We start from the raw sequence: 25,417 nt of genomic DNA on the forward strand, positions 1-25,417 counted from the left end.
GTAGCATGTCATTCTTTGTGAATAGGAAGTTGTATGTTCAAGTCTCTTCATTGTCATCTTATAAGTTATGATGAAGCAATGACCCAGGTGCTAAACATTGGACAGTTTTCAATGGCTTGTCCAAGTTAACAGTGGATAAAGATTTAAAAAAAAAAATGCATTCTTAAAGACAGAAAGACCACCCACTCATAAGTTTAATAGTCTAACTGTCCGGTTCAATTTAAGTTTACAACCCAATCTCAGCCATGGTTCACAATATCAATATTGGACATTTCACCATGCAAGGTATGGGGAAATTTCAGGGATATTTCACTAATTCCACTAAGATATTTGAAAATTTTTAAACTTCAAAGAACAAACACAATTTAGGCTCCAAAAACATAGCATACAAATGTATAAATCAAATATGAGAAGATTAAGATACTCGAATAGGTATTTTTCTCTCCATCTCCCTTTTAATCTTTTAGCCTTCTTCTCTTCATTATGTATGTCATTTACTTGCTATTTTGACTTTTTTCTTTTGTCTTTTTTGTAACTATACATTTTGATTAGATTTAGGATCTTCTTTTGTAGTTGTCTGCCATTTTTTCTTTTTCTTTTGAATTATAGTGACTTATTAATTGAATCATAACAAAAATTGTAAGCCAATTATGCAATCACTGAGTCCCTATATGTTCTTTCAGGAAATGATTTTAAAAATTATGATGATTTTTAAAGTTTCTAATAATGTTTTAAAGCTCTAAACGTTAAAAATACACTCTTATCAATGAAATCTGAAATATCACCAAAGTTTTAAAGTTTCTATATGTTCTTTGAAAATTAGGTATTGCCACTTAGAAAAATAGAGAAATTTCACACTCCAAATCCCACTGATATGCAAATCATTCTCAAGTAACAAATTCAATATAGTATGGGGATTGCATCTTGTAGAGAACACTGATGTGGACCCCACTGCTGTGGTCCCCACTGTGTTCGTATGGCAGCATATTTTTGTTGGTTTATTTTTTGTTAGTTATGTCAGTGTTAGTTGGTAGTTATTTCAGTTTGTTATTACAGCTTGTTATTTCAGCTTTATTATTAGTTTATTTGCCATGTAAGCAATAAGGGCAATTCAGCCCTTTTACAATTAGTCAACATATATAAATATTAAGAGTGGGTTGGCAGATCTACTGATCAACCCTCTCTCTCTTTTCAAAATCTCTTCGTGTGCTTCTCTTTTCTCTCTCTCTTCTTCTCTTCTGAAATTTCTTCTTTCTTTTGAATTCAAGACTGATTGTAGTCTTGATTGACTACTTGGTATCAGAGCCGACCTAGGAGCTCTTATGTTAGTCTAATTAGATTGACTACATGAGAATCTCCTAGGTTTAGAAGTTTTTCAACAAAGAAGGAGGATCGGCTGATTCTAGGAAGTTACTGATAGTGTGCGGCTGCTACTAAGAAGATTGTAGACGGCTGGGAGAGTTCCAGTAGTTAGGAAGAATCAGAAAAAGCTTCAGATCCTCAAGATTGGGGTTTTGCATCAAACAAAAGGTGGCAGCCAGAGATTTTCTTTCATAGAGTAAGTTTTTTCTTGAGAATAACCTTGAAAAAATCATCTTGGTATATTCTGAGAGGTGCGGCTGGAAAATCTGTGTTTTTTCCTTTAGGGTTTTGAGAGAAAACCCTAAAATTCAGAACTGTTGTTGGTTTCAGATCAGATTTTGAACTGGTTTCATACAGAATTATGTTTTTCTTTATTCTTTGGAAAACCTAGGTCGGTTGTTATCAGTTGTTTGGGTGCTGTTTTCTATTACAGTAGTTTAAAAGGTTTTTTATTATTAATTCTTGACCAAGAATGGAGCTCAATAATCAGGGGGAAGGTGTTTTTAGGACTAGCAATTCTGGTAACATGTCTGAGAATGCCTTTCAGATTACAACAGTGAAGTTTGATGGATCAAACTACTTAGAATGGGCTCAATCGGCCATGATGGCCATTGGGGGTAGAGGTAAACCCAACTACTTGTTGGGAGATGTGAAAGAACCAACAAAGGATGACCAAACTTATACCAAATGGGTTTAGGAGAACTATTTGTTTATGACATGGCTATGCAACTCTATGCAGCCACATATCATCCGAAACTATTTGTGGGCAAAAACAGCCAAGGAAATCTGGGATGCCATGAAAGAGACTTACTCCCAACCCCTTAAGCAAGGAGAGAAACCAGTCTCAGTTTACTTCTCTACCTTGAAATCTCTGTGGCATGAAATTGACCACCTAGAAACACTTGAATGGGAAAGTCAGAAGGATGCACAGACTCATAGAAAGCAAGTTGAAACTAATAGGGCTTTTGAATTCCTAGCTCGTCTGAATCCTGACTATGATATTGTGAGACAACAAATACTAACAAGGGACAGTGTGACCTTATCTCAAGCCTACACCTTAGTGCATAGTGAAGAGACTAGGATAAAGGTTATGATGCAGCATCAGCCCTTCCCACCAGCCTTGGTAGCAATTAAACCTAAGTCTGGGGGTGATACGGAGAGGGATATAAAGAAGGAAGATAAGCGGGATCTAGTGTGTGAACATTGCAAGAATCCTAAGCATACTAAAGACACATGTTGGAAACTGCACCCTCATCTAGTTCCAGCAAAACTGAGGAACAAAAGGGGTAATGCTCATATGGCTGTTAATACCGATTCAGCATCCTCATTAGGCACAAAAGGCACGCCTCTAGACACCCTAGCTGCTGTCTGGGCTGCCCTAACTCAGTTGGAAAAGGAAGTTGGGAATTCAGCTCAATCATCTCAGCCACCATCAGCTCCTCCCACATCAGTCTTTGCTCATTCAGGTACTCGGGCCTCAACTTACCATGCTTTAACTCCAGGTAACACTGAACATTGTTGGGTAATAGATTCAGGTGCATCTGACCATATGACTAGCTTACCATCACTGTTCACTACCTATCACTTATCTTCTGATAGAGATAAAGTGTCCATTGCTGATGGTTCCCTAATTCCCATTTCTAGCAAGGAAGACATTAAGTTGTCTAATACCATTTCCTTATCTTCAGTTCTGCATGTTCCTGAGCTTAATGCTAACTTGCTTTCAGTCAGTAGTATTACAAAACACTATAATTGTTCAATAACTTTTTTCCCTGACCGATGTGTTTTTCAGGACTTGGAGACAAAGAAGGTGATTGGGACTGGCCGTGAGACGAATGTGATCTATATGCTTGGAGAGAGTTCTCATTGGGAAGATCGTGAAGATAGGAAGTCTTTTGTTTCTCAGTCTGTTAATCAGGTTATGCTTTGGCATAATTGGTTGGGTCATTTATCCTTTCAGTCTTTGAAGAGTTTGTTTCCAAATTTATTTGAGTCAGTTCAGATGTCCAATTTGAGATGTGAGAGTTGTGAGCTTGCAAAGCATTGTAGAACATCTTATTCCTTTAGTAATAAAAGAAGTAGTAATTTTTTTGATATTGTGCATACCGATGTTTGGGGCCCGTATCACATCACTTCTATGGGAGATACAGATATTTCTTGTTGTTTGTTGATGACTATACCCGTTTTTCTTGGGTTTACCTTATGCGTTCTCGAGATGAGGTTCCCGCTTTGACCCAGATCTTTCATCAGATGATTTTAACCCAGTTTGGGGTCAAAATCAAAATCTTCAAATCCGATAATGCGAAAGAATACTTTACCAACCCAATAGCCTCTTATTTGCTTGATCATGGGATTATTCACCCGAGTACTTGTCCTTATACACCATAGCAGAATGGGGTTGCTGAGAGGAAGAATAGGCACATATTGGAGGTGGCTAGAAGCATTATGTTTAACTCCAATGTGCCTATTCATTTCTGGGGAGATGCTATTCTTAGAACAGTGTCTCATTAATCGAGTTCCTTCACGGGTTCTTGACATGAAGCCTCCATTTACCCTTCTATACCCCAATAAAGAATTGTTTACTGTTCCCCTTAAAACCTTTGGTTGCACTTGCTTTGTTCAGATTCTTGGACCTCATCGTTCCAAATTTGATCCTAAGGCCTCCAAATGTATTTTTCTCGGTTATGCACAAACTCAAAAGGGTTATTGCTGCTATGAACCTACTTCTAGGAGGAGATTTGTCTCGATGGATGTTACTTTCTTTGAGGAGGTACCCTATTACCCTAGGGTTTCTCCTCAGGGAGAAAGTAGTGAGAGTGGGAGTAAGAATGGGGTTAACTCATCAGAAGTTCCTTTACCTGTTCATTGAGTGATGAGGGATGTAATGGGGAGGGTTGTCAGAGGTGTCAGGATTTGAGAGTCTATTACAGGCGGTGGAGACAGGTTGATTTCGGTCATCAACAGTCCAGGCCAGCCCCAGTTCCTTCTGCGGATCCAGATCCAGGTACCACAGTCCCTTTATCAGATCCAGGTCCCACTGAGATACCTTCCACTATTGCTACTTTACCTCCTTTGGATGACCTTGACCTCCCCATTGCAGTCCGTAAAGGCAAACGGCGTTGCACCACATCCACAGCTCACTGCATTTCCCAGTTCTTGTCCTACGATCGTCTGTCCCCCTCTTACAGGTCCTTTCTCACATCCATTGTAGATATTCCTATTCCCAGAACAATGCAGGAAGCCTTGTCAGTTCCTGAGTGGAAAGATGCAATGAAGGTTGAAATGGATGCTCTTCTGAGGAATAATACTTGGGAGCTAGTTGACCAGCCTAAAGGAAAGAAATCGGTTGGATGTAGATGGGTATTTACTGAGAAACATAATGCTGATGGTTCCATTGAAAGGTATAAGGCCTGATTAGTTGCAAAGGGGTTTACTCAAACTTATGGTATAGACTACTTGGAGACTTTTGCTCCAGTAGCAAAGATGACCACTATTAGAATTTTGTTATCCCTTGCAGCCAGTTACTCTTGGCCCTTGTTCCAGATGGTTGTTAAAAATGTCCTCCTCAATGGAGACTTAGAAGAAAAAGTCTATATGCAGTTACCTCCTGGATTTTATGATGCAGAGACATGAAAGAAGGTGTGTCGGTTGAATAAAGCCTTGTATGGACTAAAGCATTCCCTCGGAGCCTGGTTTGATAGATTCAGACAAGCCCTTGAAAAATTCGGCCATGTACAGGCCCAGTCAGACCATACATTGTTCATTAAAAGAGTGGACTCTTCCTTGACTTTGTTTGCTGTATATGTGGATGATATTGTAGTGACAAGGAATGATAACAGTGAGATTGAGTCTCTTAAACAACTCCTTCATCAAGAATTTGAGGTGAAAGATCTGAGACAGCTACAATAATTCTTGGGTATTGAGGTAGCTAGATCTAAACATGGGATTTTTATTTCTCAAATGAAGTATGTTCTAGATCTATTGGAAGAAACTGGTAAGTTGGGTGTTAATCCTGCAAATACACCTATTGAACAGAATCACAAGATCAGTGCAGAGGGTGGAGAGCCACTTGAAGACAAAGCTATGTTCCAATGGTCAGTTGGAAAAATCCTCTATCTTTGTCTCACACGACCAGAAATTAGTTATGCAGTCAGCGTTGTCAGTCAATATATGCACTCCCCTAGAACTACTCACCTCCTTGCAGTTGAGAGGATATTAGCATACTTGAAGAGATGTCCAGGTAGAGGTATATTATTCAAGAATAATGATCACATGAAGATAGAGGTTTATACAGATGTTGTTTGGGCTGGGAGTGTTGATGATAGAAGGTCTACCTCTGGATATTGTGCCTTTGTAGGAGGTAACCTTGTCTCCTGGAGGAGTAAGAAACAAAGTGTTGTTTCTCGTTCTAGTGCTGAAGCTGAATATAGATCTATGGCTAATGGTGTGGCTGAAATCCTATGGCTGAAGTTATTATTTGAGGAATTGGGTATAGCTTATGAGAAGCCCTTAATGTTGTATTGTGATAATCATGCTGCTATTAATATAGCTCACAATCCGGAACAGCATGACAGAACTAAACATATTGAAGTCGACCGACATTTTGTCAGAGAAAGGGTTTCGTCTCAAAAAGTGTCTCCCGTATATCACCTCCAGCATGCAACTCGCAGATCTTCTCACCAAAGTTGTTCTTAGGAAGAAGTTAGAGGCAGACCTATGCAAGTTGGGAATGACAAATATCTATTCCCAACTTGAGGGGGAGTGTAGAAAACATTGATGTAGACCCCACTGCTGTGGTCCCCACTGTGTTCGTATGGTAGCACATTTTTGTTAGTTATGTCAGTGTTAGTTGGTAGTTATTTTAGTTTGTTATTACAGCTTGTTATTCCAGCTTTATTATTAGTTTATTTGCCATGTAAGCAATAAGGGCAATTCAGCCCTTTTACAATTAGTCAACATATATAAATATTAAGAGTGGGTCGGCAGATCTACTGATCAACCCTCTCTCTGTTTTCAAAATCTCTTCGTGGGCTTCTTCTCTTTTCTCTCTCTCTTCTTCTTCTCTTCTGAAATTTCTTCTTTCTTTTCTTTTGAATTCAAGACTGATTGTAGTCTTGATCGACTACTCATCTTTATTTCCAGTATTAGTTATCAGATGGCTCTTGGCCTAGATCATCCACTAGTCAAGCAAGATCTAAGTATCTAACCTGGAACATAAAGCTATAGTAGAAAATGAAATACTCTTCCATGACTTGCTGAAATTAATGCAGCAGAAAAGAAGATTATGGTGTTTAAGAAGCAATTTGAACTACCAAGAAACCTTATAGCAAACTAGGGATATGTGTGACCGTGAGTGATGATACTAGATTAGCAAACTAGCAATAGCCTTAGCATAATATCTTTAAAGGTTTGCAAACTTTTCTGTATCTTTCAAAAGAAATGTAACAGGGTAGGTTTATGGGAAGGAAATTATATATCCACATTTATTTAGGGGAGATGGGTATCTCAATTCTCCCCCTGTCCCCCCAACTGGGGGAGAGGCTTCTTTTTTTCTAGGCACAATTTTCCACAAGCATAACAAAATTTAGGGTGGGCCCACACATCCACCAAGAGTAAAGTGAGGAGGGGAAATATATTTCTAGAACATGTTTAGTCAAATGCCACAGGGAATTTTGTCCTATATGCTTCATTAAAAAGAAATTTTTAATTCAAATAAGGGGAGAAAAGCATGTGGGATAGATTCCTTTTAATGAATTTGATATACTGTGGAAACATTATTTCCCTTGAATAATTAAAAACATTAATATATTTAATACTAAAATCTCAGGTCTACATCTAGTTCACTTTACATTGAAATTCTGGAGGTTAGGTCTGCATCTAGTCCACCCTTCTCACAACCCCAGATAGCCAGGACCAGCATTGAATAGTGGCCTTTTTAGATACATGTACATATTTAATCCATTTTTTGGTTAGAACATGCATTTGAGTTGGTCATGTAGATAAATAGAGTTATGCCATGCTAAATCATCAATGTTTTTGGAATAAAAAATAGTGCACTTGAGACTTAGGGTCATCATCATCATCATCTAAGCTTTATCCTAACTATATATGGTCAGCTTAGGATGCATATTTAAATGTAAAATATTACCTGAAGGTAAAAGAATTCATCAAATATTAACCTTCTACGAGCTAAATCTGCTTCATTTAAATCTGTTGGGCGATGAATCCCCACATATGCCTACATTAACAACAAACATTGATTAGCACTCCATTACAACCATGAAAATAATGACAAGGAAAAAAAAGGCAACGCAATGGGTAGTAGAAGCCTGGGTACAAGAAATGACAATAAACCATGTAGAAGCCAAGCCTTGCAGTTTTAAAAAGTTAGAATACCATTATCATCTAGCAACAGAGGTCAAAAAAGTGGTCTGAAGTAGATACTGAGGTTCATTTCAAGAGAAGAAATAGGGTGGAGAAGATGGAAGTTAAATCATCTAATCTAGAAGAAGGATGTGGTGGTGGCTAAAGATGAGGTGGAATATCTTTTGATACTATCAAAATTAGGGGTAAGTAAGGTAAAGGAAAAAGTCTCAGTAGAGACAAAGGTAAATACAGAAGCAGAAGAGAAAGATCAACCACTAGATGATTATTGTTTAGGAGAGGTTTGGTGTGGGTGGTTCTGTTTCTAGATTTGTGCTAGTCATTGTATAGGAGGTCCACTGTGGACAGGAGTTTTTCAGGGTAATAAATAAAAAAAGAAATTTCATTAATGCAAAAACAAAACAAGTCTAACTAAGGGGTGATGAGAGATCACCCAACAAACAAAAACATGTAGGGTGTTCACAGACCAGTTTGGTTCAGTTTAGTAATAGAAACAGACCAAATCATTTTAGTATAGAAACCAAACCAGATCAAAGCATTTTATTACAGTTTGGTCCAGTTTCTAATAGGTTTGGGCCATTCTACTAGGGTAGAATTTAGAAAGTTAATATATTATATAATATATTAATATTAGAATGTTATTATATTATATGTTTCAGTTTACGGTTTGGTTCGGTTTCCAAAAATCAGAAAACCAAACCAAAACCATAATGAACACCCCTAAAAACAAGATTACAGCATTAAAGAAAACATACAACTTTCACCCCCCCCCAGTTCATCCCTAAGACTGACCAAAAACCAACCTCAAAGGACTCTTTACAATCATCCACAAATTCTGGAAGAATCATGATCCAATACAAAATTATTTTCCCAACAATTGAGACAAGGCGATTATAATACTTGTGATAGTCTTTAATGATTCTTCTATTTCTCTCCTTCCATAATTCACAACAGATTGCAGAAGGCACACAACTCCATGTTATCTTTGCCTTTCTGCTTTCGTTCAATACAGGCCAAAGTGCAAAAACCTTTTTCAGCAACTTTCCGGGCCACATGTCCATTTTGAACAAATTAAATAAATAACCCCAGACGATCTTTGAGTAACAGCAATCAAAGCATAAGTGAAGGAGATCCTCCTCCTTCAACTAGAGGTCCAGATCTACTGACATAGATAACATCTTCCCACCAACTAGAGGTCCCTACGTTTGATATGATTTTAGGAGTCCAGATCTACCAACCACAACACACTGCTGACCACACTCATCCAGCCTCATGTCGGGAATATCGGCGATGTAAAGTACAACCGAAGTTCCAGATGTGCGGCTGTGTGAATGTAGCCAGCAATGTGATGTGGTCAGCATATCCAAACTCAATCTTGAGTGAGAATTGTGTGCAATACAAGTATGCAACCAACCACACAAAAGCCTCAACCCTTAGAGGAATTGGGATGCCTCATAAGCCTTTAATATTCAATCTTTCAACCTGATTTCTTGCCAATGCTTTGTAAAATAATTTTATAGAGAACACCATATTGCTGCTCTCATTCCACCATCTTGCATCAGGCCCCTCTGCTTGCATTTCTAATGCCCGCATCTTAGATAACAAGTTTACACATTCTACTTCAGAGTAAAGAAGTGGCCTTCTGAATTTTGGGCACCAAACCATAGAATCCTGAACAACTTAATGGCACTAGGCAACTGAAAAGTTTTCCCTACTTAGCCTAAACAATCATGGGCCTAGTCACACAGTTTTCCAACTACCAAACAACCATGCTCCCAGGACCTTATGCTTGTCCTATTTCCAACATTAAAGAAACATAATTTGAAAATTTTGAATGGAACCTCATGATTCCCTTCCAAAAACAAACACCAAAAGAAAATTTCACCTCCCTTGTATCCCAACCAAAATTCACAACACCATATTACATGCAATCAACATCCTCCATAGAGAACCCCATAGTAGACCTAGGTGCTATTTTGGCTGAGGATCATTTTCTCTTTTTGAGAAAGCTAGAAGCATAATTGACTTTTTTTTCCATTTTTTGGTGTCAGTGGGTCTTCTCCGTTTTCTATTTTCTTTATTTTCTTTTCTGTTTGCTTTGCTCCTACTTTATTATGTACAGAAATTCTTTGCAGAGATAAGAGAGTGATGAATGTAGCTTGGGGGGAGGGGGGAGGAAGAGAAAAACACTTCGTCAATAGAAAACCAGAATATTTCAATTTACTTGATTTTGTTCTAAAAAAAGGTCAGCCCAGTGCATGAGGCTCCCGCCAATGTGGGGTCTGGGGAGGGACAGGATATGCAGCTTTGCCCCCTGCACATACAGAGAGGCTGTTCTCAAGATTTGAACACTGGTCACCCAAGACACAATGGATGAACCAAACCATTGCACCAAGGCCCACCATCTTACTTGAGTATTTTCTCTCTTCTATAATAAATCATTTGCCAAAAAAATAGCAAGTGGAAAATCTGAAAAATCTTACTGAAGAACAGGCTAACCGTTGCACAAAGCCATAAAGGTTGAACCTTGATGGTAGAAAGGGTGAATTTCTAAAATTCTTAAAATCAGCCCAAGAGACAGATTGAATATCTCATTAGAAACCAATTTTCTCTAAGGATCAATTTAGAACATCATGCCAAATTGATTTCGATCAATCGGGTAAGATGTTACCACATACAGAGTCCACAAATGCAGCTACCTAGGTGGTAAACATGCTAAAAGAATCAAGTCCAAAGATCCCCAAAGCTGAAGATGGCTCAAAAAATTGGTAATTGGTCTTACTAGACAATTGAAAGAATCAATGTTGATTGTTGCACTCCAAAAGCTGGATCGAATTCAGCAATGGTGTACCTCTGATGTATTATCAAAAGGCTGAAGCCTTTCTGTAAAAGTTTGGTGGGAGAAGAAGAAAAGAGCCTCCTTTTCCCTTAGGTCGAACTAGGGTTTCTTTGCAAGAAAGCTTGTCTTGATTGCTTAATCTAGTCTCCCTCCTCTATATCTTATGTAGCTTAGACTCTGAGTCCAAGTAGAAGTTTCCTAATAACTCTCCTAGCTGATTAGAAAAGCTAGAAATTAGGAAACAATCCAAACCAACTTAGAATAAGGGTGATCTAGTTAGTTTCCTAATTCAACCGTAAGTTTCCAACAAACTAACTACCTAGACAAACTAGGTAGTTGGAAACAAACTTGCCTCTTAAGCAATCCCATTCTCTCACAACTTTGACCAACTATTGAACCTTATCTTTGTGTGGCATGGGACCCACATAGATCTCAATTTAAACCAAAAGGGTTCAGCCCACATTCTAAAAGTACATGGGCTGAATTCAGTAGGTCAAACTTGGTGAATAGACCCAACACTAACTAAGCCCAGATTCGGCCCAACAAGTCACATAATATCCAAACATTGTTGACAGAGAAGGACTTCTTCCTTGACTACAAGATGTAGTATCACACCCTCCACTCAAATGGATCCCGGGATTAAAACCATTTTGCAAACTATTTATTAATATAAGAATGTTTTGCAAAACCAATTTCAAAACAAGTTGAAATCCATTGCTAGCAGTTTTAGGTTTCCATCATATAGAGTGTACTTTGGGATATTCTCTTTGTTCGACAAAGTGGTTGATCCCATCACAATGATCACTCACTCAAGTACTTTCCGTATCTGCTCCAACATACCTAGATATTTAACCCTAGAAGGATCTCACTGGTTGGCATATCAAAAGTATGTCAATTCAACACTTGGTGTAGTATCACTATCAAGTGCAGCTTTCCAGTTTCAATCCTCTATCTCCACAATCCAACATTAAACTAGAAATGGTCCCATCCAGTGTTTCTAAAACACCACCTACTGTACCTTAGTTCTAACCTGAGCAGTTGAGATAGACAACTCTACCAAATCGGCAGTACAAGAGTGTCAGCCTTGATATGATAAACTCCACAAATTCATCATTTAGCTAAGAACATATAAGCATACATAATCTCATAAATGTAGAACTATGGGGTAATTCACAAAAACACACCATAGCACACATGAAATAATAATTTATTGATTTTATTCAACAATAAATGTCAGTAACATCAAACTGATGGAGCTAAAGGCACACACTGTCTAACACCAACTTCTAATGGTTTAGACATGAAAGTTATTTCTTGAATACTTGATTATGAATAAAAATAACACAGTTTAAAGTTGAAAATGTACATTAGCTAAGCTTCCTTCTTAGAAGCAAGAATACAAAGCAAGGGATAAGATTATAAGAACATGGCCTTCAATAAGACTTTGACGCAGCGTGGACGCGATGAGAACCGGAGCTGGCTATGCAAGCACCGGGCGTTCGCTAGCACCTAGCGAATAACACCGATTTCTCTAGGAGAGAGAAAAGGTGGCGAAAATAGGAAGAAGAGAACTTGAAGAAATTCTGAAATCTGAAATATGAATTGATCCCACAACTTTGGGAAAATAGCAGTATTTATAATACATTTGGGAATTGTAAAAGGACTAGGAAAGAACATGAGTCTTGATCTTGATCTTGATCCTCTTGGGCTGTCTTGATAAGGTCGAACCCTCTTGGAATTCTTGGGCTTGATCTTCCACCGTCCGATCTCCCTGGCTCTCCTTATGCATGAATCTGGGAGTCTTGGATTTCTTGATGCTTCTTGGAGTCTTTGTTGGATCTTGATTGGAGTCTTGAATTCTTGCTAATCTTGGAAGAGTCTTGATAATCTTGGAGTCTTGGAAGAGTCTTAATGGACCTTGAATTATCCTATTATCCTTTCTTGACTTATCTTGGACTCTTGACCTTATCCTAGGAGCTGCCACCCCTAGGGGTGAGATGGGCCTTGGGATGGGCCTCCATCAGACTTTTTTCAAAAGATATATTTGTTTCATTTAATTAAAAAGATTTTTACTGATCTCATAATTTTATCATTACATAGCATTCATGATATGACAAAAGGTAAAAGAATCAAAATACATATAACCAAATCATTGTACTTTCCATAAAAATCTTTGAATATGGAAGCAAGTAATCATGGAATATAAAAGACCTTTAGAACCTTAGAAGAGACTTACACGATGAAGCCTTAATAAACCAAACTCCTCACAGATATCTTCGGGGATAGGATCAATATCCATGGATAAGGTTTGTAAGGCCCTAGATATGTGAATGAGAGAGAGAGAATTTGTCACATAATTTGTCCCAATGGCAACTAATAAAAAATAATAGAAAGAACCGTATTGTTCAAGGAGCACTGCAATCATTCAAATGCTAAAATTCCTTCCACAAGAAATAATTAATAGAGTAATTAACCCGCCACTACATAAACAAGCGTTTTCAAATCATGTGCAAGACATCTAATTAGCATCCATGAACTAGATAGCACATTTATCTATGTAAGAGTAACAATTTTAAGAATAGTGTTTTAAAAGCGCAAGGCGCAAAAAAGGCACAGGGAGCAATTTGCACCTGAGGCACAAGGCGAGGTGCACACCTTTTTGAAGAAAGGCGCAAAAATACAAAAAAAATGCTAAAAAATAAAAAAATGTCAAAAAATGCCAAAAAATTCAAAAATAAATATTAAACATAATATTAATAAAAAATATAAACTTAAATTTTAAAATACCTATTATCTAAAATTAAAATACATAAACATAAGATGTAAAGGATATTGAAATAAGAATTTAAAAATAAAATCAAACATATAAAACATTTTCAAGCATGTAAAACCTCTAATCTCTTTTTTCACTCAATTGCATTACTTCAAGTAGCTAATGTAATGTAAAACATATTACATTCCTGATTCTACAAGCCACTTTTGTGCCACGCCCCTCGAGGCAAGCCCAAACAAGTCCACATTAGGTCTTAAATTCTTAGTTTTCACACAAAAAATAATGATTTTATAGTTTTAATTGCTTTTTAAGAAGACATTTTATTAGGACGAATGAATGAACAACATTACCAAATTGGGGGTTCAAAAAAAGCAAAAAAGCATCAAATTTTCAAAAGGCGCACGCCTAGGCGCACCAGGTGTATGCCTTTTGGAAGGGCTGCACCTAGGACCTAGGCGAAGCGCATACCCTGAAATATGTCTCAACTGTGCGCCTAAGGCGCGCCTTTTAAATCACTGCTTAAGAATATTTCCTTTTAGATAGCTCTTAACAATTTATGAGGTGCATAACTGGGACTGTACGAGTCAAAAATATAGTGCTCAAGAACAGAGTGAGGGTCCAAACAAAGTAAAGGGTTCTCTTCAGTAATAGCACCCAACCCAATGAGAAGCTCAAAGGTGTCTTGGTTTGCACCAATACTGGAGTTCAATTACTCCTTTGCCTTTAGATACTACTTACTCTCAAGATCCAAGTGCCAGAGAAGTCATCTATCCATTCGAAGGTGGGCCTCAAAAGAAAGGGGGGGGAGTACATAGGAGAGTGCAACAAAATCTAGGGGTTGATGATGGAGATATTAAACCAATTGATAGAATTGGAGAAGGGAGAAGCATTAGGGCAGGGGAGAGTAGAGAAAGCAGACGGGGAGGAAACTAGAGATGTTGGGGAAGATGTTAGACTTTTCAAGATCACCACAATATCCTAAAAGTTTTTGTTAGAAAGGATGCAAGCATCATAAGGAAGGGAATTTATTAGAGGTGAAAAGGGTTTAGAGAGGCAAGTATAATGAAGATCCTACATTGGAACGTGAGAGGTTTAGGGAGCGGGAATAAAAGAAGTGTAAAAAAAAATCTGTTGAGAAAAGAGAAACGAGAAGTTGTCCCGATTTAAAAATCAAAACTCCCAGAAGTAGATCGTAGGTGGATTAGAAGTTTTTGGGCTAAGAGAGGTTTAACCTGGGCCTCAGCCCCCTCATGGAGAGCCTTAAGAGGTATCATCACAGTTAGGAAGAATGAGATTTTGGAGAAACGGGAGGCTCTACATGAAGGAGGTATCATCACACCTGGGCCTCAACCCCCTCATATGTGGGGCGGTACTATGGGGATTATGGTCTGAAAGAAATGTGACAAAGCTCATTTCAAAACCCCAGGCCTGCAAGTATTGGTTGTGTGTTGTTGTCATCTGAAGGAGCGATTATATGGGTTTTTAGTGGCCCTATCAAGTGGCATATGTAGTAAAGGCAGAGGTTTTGGCATATGGTAGTGTGCTCGATATTTTAAAAGCACAAGGCGCAAAAAAAGGCATAGAGGCCAATTTGCGCCCAAGACTCAAGGTGAGGTGTGCGCCTTTTTGAAGGGATAAACTCTCTTAGCCCCTCCCCAATTGAAAAAATTACAACACAGCCCAAAATAAGCTATTCTCTTCCAAGGGGGAAGGGAATTCCAAGGTGTATCTATTAATGATTTGCATAGAGAGTGGCAGGTGTTGACAGAGTTTCAGATTACCAGACAACAATGGTTGAATGGTCCCTCCTGACACAGATGTGTTCAAACTCAACTTTGATGGCTGCTGCCTTGGAAACCCAGGGGCCTTGGGCATAGGGGGAGTTGTTAGAGATCATGGTGGTAATATCATTGTAAGTTTTTCAGGTCCAGTGGGTCAAGGAAAACCTTTAAGAGCTGAACTCCTGGCTTTAATTCAAGGACTAAAGTTATTGGCTAGGCAGGAAATGAAGAATGCAGAAGTAGAGGGTAACGGTCAAATAGTTTTGAGATGTGTTAGCGTAGGGGTATTTTTGTCTTTATACCTAGATTAATGTTGCTGATCTGTAATGTTGTGTTGGAACTAGTGCTCCTAACTTAAATAAGGGCACATATGTCTTTTCAATCAGTTTTAATAATATAAGTTTTGTCTGGCCGACTGGGAGAAGATTATGTTGACTTCCAATTCGAACCAGAATTTCCCCTTCTCTCTTTCTCTCTTTCTTCCACCTTTCTACCTCTTTCTACCTAACCGATCTCAGACAGATAGAATTCTAAGGCAGGCCGAATCATAACATGGTATCAGAGCTGATTGAATCTACCTAGATTTCTGTCAACCTAGATTTCTATTCTCTGCGCACCCTATCTAGGGTTTCTCTTTTTTTTTCTGCATTCGATTGGACATAAGGGAAAGGGCTGAAAAGGAGTGATCGCCCTCTTCCCTTGGAGGTTTCTATGCCTCTAGTCAGGTCGTGTGTGGTCGGTTGTTGTGGTTTCTAAGATCGCCCTCCCCTAATCGATGAAGAAATAGAGGGTCGATCTGTGTGGTGCAGTGGCTGTCGTGTGTGGACTGATTTCCTGCTCGTGTGGTTGTTACTTCAGTGATAAGGTAAGAGATCTCAGTGCATGATATCTGTTATGGATCAAATAGGAAGTGTGTTTCAGACCATATGCTAGGGTTTCAGACAGTAATGTGCTAGGGTTTATGCTGGTTTTTGTGTATTTCGAAGGAATAGTTATAATCATATAGTGGTGAGATTTCATGTAGTCGTAGGAGTAGGGTTTGTGGTGTAAATAGCATACTTTTCAGCAACAACAAGTGCTGAAACTATTGTGACAGGTGTGATCTAGTTGTGTGCAGTGTGCAGAATTCAGTGGTAATAGAATTCAGCAAGTGTGCAGAATCGGTGATAAACTACATGAATGTTCAAATGACCTCCATTAAACTAAATGAAGAGAACTATGTGCCTTGGGATAAATCCGTCGAAGTCTTTCTGAAGGCAAAGAAAAAGGTAAAACACATAAGAGAGGAGAAACCCTCCACTAACTCTCACGAGTATGAAGACTGGGAGAAAGAGGATGCTCAGATCATCACATGGTTGTGGAATAGTATGGAACCCAGGATTAGTGTAAACTTCATGTTTCTTGACACTACCAAAGATGTGTGGGACCATGCGAAGAAATTGAATTCGGGTCAAGACAATACAACCAGAGTGTATCAGCTGTATCAAGAGTACTTTAACCTGCAACAGGGCAATCAGAGTCTTGAGGAGTACTATGCCAACATGAGAAACATACGTAATGAGTTGAATGTCTATCACCCTCTCACTTATGATGTCAAGATTCAGCAGCAACAGAGAAAACAGCTTGATGTGACTAGATTTTTGGTGGGACTGAAGTCTGAATATGAACCAGTACGGGCTCAGATATTAGGAGGATCAGCTCTTCCCTCCTTAGAAGAGGTATTTGCTCGACTCCGGAGGATTTCTATCGGATCTACTGAGAACTCTAATATCTCAGAAAGATCTGTCTTTGCTGTATCGAGAGCCCGTGGTACTCGAGGTGGAGCGAGGGGAGCTCAGTCTGGCCATGGTGGTGGTAGTGGTTTTGTGTATGGCCGAAGTGGCAATGGTGGGCCTACTTATAATCGTGGTGGTGGTCGTACTAGGGCCAGAGATTCAGGGGGAGCCCGTGGTAGAGGATGTGGCTCAGGCCCGAGGAAGTTCACTCATTGTGGTATGGATGGACATACCATTAACTATTGTTATGATCTACATGGTCCACCCTCAACCTGGGCCAATCATGCCGTGACCAGTGACTCAAGCTCCAGCTTTAGACAGGAGACTCATTCATCTGATCAGATACCTCCTACACCCACAGATGGTCCCGTGAAGGAGATGGTGAGTGTTCCCCATGATGAATATGAGAGGTTTATCCAATCACAACAGAACACAGCGACTTTTGCTCACTCAGGTATGGCTTGTCTGGCATCCACACCCAATCCCTGGATCATTGACTCTGGAGCCTCCGATCACATGACTGGAACTCCAGGTGTGTTTTCTTCCTTATCTCATTGCTCAACATCACAATCTGTCACCCTTGCTAATGGTTCCACATCCTCAATTTGTGGTGTTGGTAATGTTGACTTAGATCCTGTATCCCTCTCCTTAGTTTTGTATGTTCCTAAATTGCCTTTTAATCTTATGTCTGTCAGTAAGCTGACCAAATCACTTAACTGCTCCATTACCTTTTATCCTTCAATCTGTGTTTTTCAGGATCTCAAGATGGGGATGAAGATTGGTGGAGGGCATGAAGCTGGTGGACTGTATTATCTTGACGGTGGTGATGGTAGAACTTCAACAGCTCTCCAGTCATCCCTTTCTCCTCTCCAGTGGCATTGCCAATTTGGTCATCCGTCGCTAAAAGTTTTAAAGTCTTTGGTTCCGTCCTTGAGTCAGCTTTCTGTTTTGGATTGTGAGTCGTGTCAGTTTGGGAAACACCATCGTGTGTCGAGTCCTTTTTCTTTAATTCATTCAGATGTTTGGGGTCCTTATAAAGTGATGTCATATAATGGATACAGATATTTTGTCATTTTTGTAGATGATTTTTCAAGGATGACGTGGCTCTATCTAATGAAAGAAATAAGTGAATTGTTTACCATTTTTCAGAAATTTTATGCTGAGATTCGTAACCAATTTGGTACCCACATCAAAGTTTTCCGTTCTGATAATGGTCACGAATATTTATCCTCATCATTTCAGGAATACCTAAACTAACATGGCATTATACATCAGACCTCATGTACCTACACTCCACAACAAAACGGGGTAGCTGAGAGAGAATTGCCATCTCTTGGAAATAGCAAGATCCCTCATGCATCACATGCATGTTCCCAAACCCTTTTAGAGTGATGCAGTGCTTACCTCATGCTTTCTGATTAATCGGATGCCGTCGTTCACCCTTGATGGTCATTCTCCGTTTCAGGTCTTGTTTCCCGCTTTGTCTCTGTTTCCTCTTACGCCGAGGGTATTTGGGTGTGTCTGCTTCGTCCATAATCTGGGTCCCGAGAATGACAAGTTCGATGCCCGTTCTCTTAAGTGCATCTTCCTTGGCTATTCTCGGACCTGGAAAGGGTATAGGTGTTACCATCCCAGTTCTCGACGGTCCTTTGTGTGTGCTGATGTCACCTTCTTTGAGTCTACTCCGTTCTTTTTGGGGTCCAGTGATGCTTCTTCCTCCTCATCACGTCCTCCTCTTCCACTTCCCATTGTCGACCCTCTTCCCTTGGTTCCAGTCGTGACCAAACCCTTGCCTCCGGTGCCACCACCTGTTGAACACCCACCTATCCGTCATGTGTATACACATCGCCAACGCGTACCAGCTACATCTCCGTCGACGGATCCGACACCAGACCCGCACTCAGCATCTGAGCTTGACCTCCACATTGCTTTGCGGAAAGGTAAACGCACTTGCACCCTTCATCCTATTTCTAATTATGTTTCACTTACTCACCTTTCCGCTTCCCATCGCCAATTTGTCACCTTGTTATCATCAGTTGTTGTCCCTAAGGATGTCCAAGAAGCCCTTGCCTCTCCAAGGTGGTGCCGAGCCATGGAAGAAGAACTCTCTGCCCTTCATCATAATCATACTTGGGACCTCACTGCTCTTCCTCCTGGGAAGCAAGTTGTTGGTTGTAAATGGGTTTATACGGTTAAGTATCTGCCTGATGGTAGTGTTGAACGCCTGAAAGAGCGATTGGTTGCAAAAGGGTACATGGAGCAACCTCTAGGGTTTGTTGCTCAGAGGGAGGATGGTAAGGTGTGCAGACTAAGGAAGGCTATATATGGGCTTAAACAGTCTCCTCGAGCATGGTTTGGTAGGTTCAGTGAGGTGGTAAAGAAGTTTGGTATGAAACAGTGCAAAGTTGACCATTCTGTATTTAGTCATGACTCTCCGGGAGGAAAAATACTGTTGGTGGTGTATGTAGATGATATTGTTATTACTGGAAATGATAACATGGGTATTGGCAGGCTAAAGACTTATCTGCAGGATCATTTTCAGACAAAGGATCTTGGTAAGCTGAAATAATTCTTAGGAATAGAGGTAGCAAGATCCAAGTATGGTATTAACTTGTGCCAGAGAAAATATTTGCTTGATTTGCTGGAAGAAACAGGCTTGTTGGGTGCCAAACCAGCTGAAACACCCATGGACACAAATACCAAGCTAAGCAGTGATATGGGTGAAGTGTTTGAAGACCCTGGCAGATACCGACGACTTGTGGGCAAACTGAACTACCTAACCATTACTAGACCAGACATCTCATTTGTGGTTAGTGTGGTAAGCCAGTTCATGCAAAAACCTCTGATTCCTCATTGGAATGCAGTTCTAAGAATTGTGAAGTATCTAAAAGGGACTCCGGGTCGCAGTCTGATATACAAAAGTGGTGGAAAACTTGAAATAGAAGGGTATTCTGATGCTGACTGGGCCGGTTCTATGTCTGATAGGCGGTCTACTATAGGCTATTGCACTTTCCTGGGAGGTAACCTGGTGACATGGAAAAGTAAGAAGCAGACGGTTGTGGCAAGAAGCAGTGCAGAAGCAGAATATAGGGCTATGGCGCACACCGCTTATGAATTAGTGTGGCTAAGGAACCTTCTACAGGAAGTAGGGTATAACATCAACACTCCAATGAAGCTCTATTGTGATAATCAGGCTGCAGTTCATATTTCCTCTAATCCGGTGTTTCACGAAAGAACCAAGCACATTGAAGTTGACTGCCACTGTGTGAGGGAGAAGGTGCTGAATGGAGAACTAGACACTACACATGTTAATACAGGAAATCAGTGGGCTGACTTATTTACAAAAGGCTTGAGTCGGGGAAGAGTGGACTACATATGTAACAAGCTGGGAGTATATGATATATACTCACCAGCTTGAGGGGGAATGTTAGCATAGGGGTATTTCTGTCTTTATACCTAGATTAATGTTGCTGATCTGTAATGTTGTGTTGGAACCAGTGCTCCTAACTTAAATAAGGGCACATATGTCTTTTCAATCAGTTTTAATAATATAAGTTTTGTTTGGCCAACTGGGAGAAGATTATGTTGAGACTTCCAGTTCGAACCAGAATTTCCCCTTCTCTCTTTCTCTCTTTCTTCCACCTTCCTACCTAACCGATCTTAGACAGATAGAATTCTAAGGCAGGCCGAATCATAACAAGATGAATAGCAATCTAAGATCAAATCCTGTGGAAAATCAGAATTCAAGTCAGATCGGATCAATCTCTAGGTGTTGCCATGAACATCTCATTCAAGTGGGTACCTAGGAGTGCTGACATGCAGGCTGATTCTTTGGCTAAGGCTGGGGTTGGAAAGGATTGTTTAGATTAGGAATGCCCAGGACCAGCTTGTAATATGTAATATGTAATTTGTATGTTGTTATTTGTAATAGTTTCTGCTTTATCTTACTTGTGGAAAAGCTCCTCTTGGGAGACCCAGTGTTGTACCTTTCAACCTGCTGCATGTTTAGATTAGGGATGCCCAGGACCAGCTTGCAATATGTAATATGTAATCTGTATGTTGTTATTGTAATAATTTCTGCTTTATCTTACTTGTGGCAAAGCTCCTCTTGGGAGAACCAGTGTTTGTACCTTTCAACCTTCTGCATGTTTTTGTGTGCAGTTTGGCATTTAATAAACTATATCCTGTTAATTGTCAAAAAAAGGAGTGAAATTTTGGAGTGTTTGGAAGAGTTAGTAGGATTTCAGTGTCCGTGAAATCAAGAAGTATAGAGCATGGGTGTATATGGGTGTTGGCCAACATCCATGGACCAAATGGTTATAGGGAGGAGAGAAGTGGAATTTATGAAGAGCAAGTGCAATAAGGGGTTTGTGGGATGGCCCTTGGTGCATTGGTGGGGACTTCAATGTGATAAGATTTACTTTTGAATCAAATAATCCCAATCAGAGATTCGCAACCAAAAAGAGAAACTTCAATAGCCATGTAGACCAGTTTGCCTTAAAGAATTTCAACCCTCCCACACTAGGTTTAATTTGGTCTAACATTCAAGCCAACTCCTATTATTCTAAACTAGACCAGTTCCTTTCCATTATGGATAGGGAGGAAAAGTAGATCGGATTAACAGCTAAAGTTCTCCCTAGACCTACCTCAGTCATAGTTCAATTTGCCTAGTTGAGGAGAAACTTTCTCCTGGCCCTTCTCCATTTAAATTTGAAAACAAGTGGCTAGGGCCCCAGGCTTTCTTAATATGATAAAGAGGTGGTGGGAAGAAGAGTATAGTAGGCATATGGAAAGTGTTGAAATTCCTTAGGAAATTGCAAAAAATTGAAGGTTTGGAATCGGGAGACTTTTGGAAGAATTGAGGAGAAAAAGAGAACATAGGTAGAAGAATTAAGGAGTTCACCAAGTTGGAGTATCTTAACCAATTAAAGAAGATAAGTTGACAGGAGAGAATGGCAACTAAAAAAGATTTTGGAGTTGATGCTTAAAAAAGAATAAGTTTTCTGGAGACAAAAATTGAGGTGCAAGTGTATTTTAGATAGGGATGGTAATACCAGTTTTTTCCACTCCCTTGTCGCTGGAAGAAGGAAGAACCTAATTTCAAGACTGAAAATAAATGGGGAGACTTTGACTGAAGATAGTGAAATTGCTAATGCTTTTGTTAATCAATTTAAATCTATCTACAGTCAATTGGAGGAGATTAGAGTAGATCCAGTTTTGGGGAGAGATCAAGTAGAGTTATAGAGAAGAATTTTGCAGAGGATAAAGCAAGTAGTATTCTAAATGGACAGGTCCAAAGCTCCCAGTCCAGATGGTTTCACTGTGGGTTTTTATCAAGACTGCTGGGATGATAAAGCAAGATTTGCAAGGAGTGTGATGAATTCTTTGAGAGAGGAAGAATAAATGCAGGTGCTAACATAACTTTTGTCGTTGTAATCACAAAGAAGCTGGAATCTTGTCACCCAAAGGATTTTAGACCTATTAGCTTGGTGGGAAGTATGTACGAAACAATTTCTAAGGTTTTGTGCAATTAGGAAGGTTCTACCATCTTTAATCACTCCCTTTCAAGGTGCTTTTGTGCAAAACAGACAAATAATTGATCAAATGTGGTAAGCAAGCTCTAGTGTGCAAGTTGGACTTGGAGAAAGTATATGATTTGGTGTTACTGGAGACACTAAAATTTTTGGGTTTGGGGAAAGATGGTATAAGTGGATAGTAGGGTGTTTAAAGAGTTGTCATTACTCAATCTTGGTCAATGGGGACCCACTCTCCCCCTTTTTTTTCACCTTAGTAGCAATGTCCTTGGTAGACTGATCATTAGAGTGGCAAGGGGTGTTAGTGTCTCACCTTCAATACACTATCCTTTTTTCAAGGGAAGAATGAAGACGAATTGAGGAATCTTATTGTCATCCTCCATAGATTTGAAAGGATGTCAGATTAGAGCTTAATTTGGGGAAGAGCAATGTAGAATGAAACAACATGGAGGACAGGGAGGTTAATTCTTTAGAAAATATATTAAGGTGTGAAACAAGGCCTTGGCCTTTCCAATAAAAGAAAAAAGGCCTTGGCCTTTAGCCTATCTAGGCCTTCCTTTGGATGGGGAACCCTAGATCTAATGATTTTTCGAAGTCAATGTTAGATTCACAAAAAAAAGGCTAAGTGGAAGAGGAATTACATCTCTCTTGGGGGAAGGATCACTTTAATCAAGGCTATTTTGTCCAACTTACCCATTTACTTTCTTTCTACCTTTAAAGTTCAATGAAAGTGGCCAAGCAAATCGAGAAATTTGAAGTATTTTCTCTGGGAACCTAGTGATTCCAAAAAGGATCACTTGGTAAGATGGGATCTAGTGAGTAGAAGGAAATGGGGGGATTCAGGATTTGCAATATCATTTCTAGAAACTCTGCTCGCTTGGGGAAATGGTTATGGAAATTCCCACTAGAACAGAATCTGCTGTGGAACAAGGTGATTGAGAATATTCAAGGGCTTGATTGTAAAGGCTGGGATGATTCACTCTTGTCAAGGTCCTCTACCTCTCCTTAGAGAGCTATTATCAATCCCCACCTTTACAAGGTTTATAAGATTGGATGTTGGGAATGGCAAAAAATTCCGGTTTTGGGAAGATTTGTAGATCAAGGATTCTATGCTCAAGGATAAATCCCCTCTATTTATTTTCCTTCTAACTATAAGCTTGAACCTGTGTCCAAGTTCTTTGTCCCTTCACTCTCTAGTTCTGCTTGGGATCTAGGTTTCAGAAGAGGTTTGAGGGAGGGTGAACTCTATTCATTGGTATGTTTGCTTGCAGTTTTGGAGATCACTTAGACCTCTCCTACTTGCTTGCAATATTCTTCAAAAAACAGGAGTCCCAATCTCTATATATCCCCTCCCCCCATGTTTGTTTCTTGTGCTTTGCTAATGGTGAATCTACTTCCCAGTTATTAATCTCCTATTTCTTTGTGTCCCGTGATTGAGAGTTTTTTTGTTCTCTTTGGATGCAAACCAGTGCCACCTTCAAGACTTCCTATCTTGTTCACTTATGGTTTCCTTCGTTTGTCCAAAAGAAGGGGCAAGGCTTTGTGGAGAGCCACGGGAGCAACTATATTGTGGTCGGTTTGAGAAGAAAGAAATAACAGATTGTTTAAGGGGTAGAGAAAATTGGTGAATTCTTTAATTGAAGGTATTCAAATAAGAGTGATACATTGGATAAAGACTTTAGCATTTTTCAATGATTTCACTGTGAATAATTTCTTGCGGGGCTGGGGAGCAATAGAAAATTCTTCAATTCAGAAATTGACAGTGCAAGAACAGTGGGTTCCTCCCAGCAACAACAGAATCAAGCTGAATTTTGATGATAATTCTTATGGAAACCCAAGTCCCTCCAAAAAAGGAGTCTTTAGAGATGACAGGGGTGTGATAGTGGCTTTATTCTCTGCACCAATCGGGGTTACAGGCTCTTTATTAGCAGAATGCTCTGCCCTTCTGCAAGGCTTAAAGTTGGCAATCCTTCTGAATTTGAGAGACTTAGGTAGAAGGTGATTCCCTATTGGTACTAAGGTGGTTGGTCAACAATGGTGTTGGATAAATAAGTCAGCAAATGCAATAGCAAACTCACTTGCAAAGCAAGGAGTGCAAAGCAGTCAGTTGTTTTGGGCTAATCTTTTCTATTAGTGTGGGTTGGCTCAGATTGTGAGCCTGTACCGTGGTTTTAAAAGGCTATTGAGGTGAGGCCAAAGGCCTAAGTCTCAAGGCAAGGCTGACCAAAAATGGCCTGGTCTTTGTAGCCTCTCTCCATTGCCAAGGCTTAGGCCTTGAATTGTTAGAGCCTACGTCTTTAAGCCTTTAGCCTTGTAATATGAAAGGCCTGAGGCTTAAATAAGGACGTTTTTGGGAATATTGTTAATGAGAGTTGGTACAAAATTAGGCAAAAGGTCCAGAATAAGCCAAAGGAGCCATTTGATGACAACTGCAGTTGCTGAACTGAAATACTTATTGCTTTGTCTTTTAGTTGTTAAAATATTTAAATGATAAAATTTTCAAGGGTATAGTAATCTACCCAACTTCACTAAAAGACAAAGCAATAAGTTTTTTTTTAATTCAGCATCTTTAGCTATTATCAAATGACCCCCAAGTTACCTCATCCAAATAACTTCTTGATGGATTATGTAGCCAAAATTAAAAGTCTAAAACAAACCATGGAACTACAAAGCATTTTTTTATCAATAATAGAGCTACAAAAAATATAAACCAACCTCAATGCTTTTAGACCACAATGAGAAAAAAATACAACCCAAGAAAAAAAGTATTTGAGAAAATATAAAATGAAAAGAAAATAATAAGTTTGGCACTTTGGATATATGATTTATTTTTCAAATAAAAATATTTGTTAGCTTGGTCCCTGGATCAGGTCAAATTCGGGTTGGGTCAGGTAATGTAGATCTAAAAAAAACTTATCTTTCCTTCATTTTTTTTCTAGTAAATATAAATGCATAGCTTTTATTTTCTT

General features: G+C 39.3%; 1 protein-coding gene across 4 annotated transcripts in view; it reads right to left on the bottom strand.

The window, feature by feature from the left end:
* LOC104609933 (DEAD/DEAH box RNA helicase family protein) overlaps window positions 1-25,417 on the bottom strand; it is a 123,813-nt gene that overhangs the window by 51,871 nt on the left and 46,525 nt on the right. For 3 of the 4 annotated variants that reach the window (XM_088903463.1, XM_088903461.1, XM_088903462.1), the window contains exons 9-10: window positions 12,822-12,903; window positions 7,511-7,600 (exon numbers count right to left, since the gene is read on the bottom strand). In XM_088903463.1, the coding sequence (XP_088759589.1) occupies window positions 7,511-7,600; window positions 12,822-12,903 (172 nt within the window). The remainder of the gene's footprint in view (window positions 1-7,510; window positions 7,601-12,821; window positions 12,904-25,417) is intronic. The other variant, XM_010276366.3, reaches the window with a different exon arrangement.

The sequence above is a fragment of the Nelumbo nucifera genome, chromosome 4 (assembly GCF_055504915.1).
Source record: "Nelumbo nucifera cultivar China Antique chromosome 4, China Antique-T2T, whole genome shotgun sequence".
NCBI classification, from domain to species: Eukaryota; Viridiplantae; Streptophyta; class Magnoliopsida; order Proteales; family Nelumbonaceae; genus Nelumbo; species Nelumbo nucifera.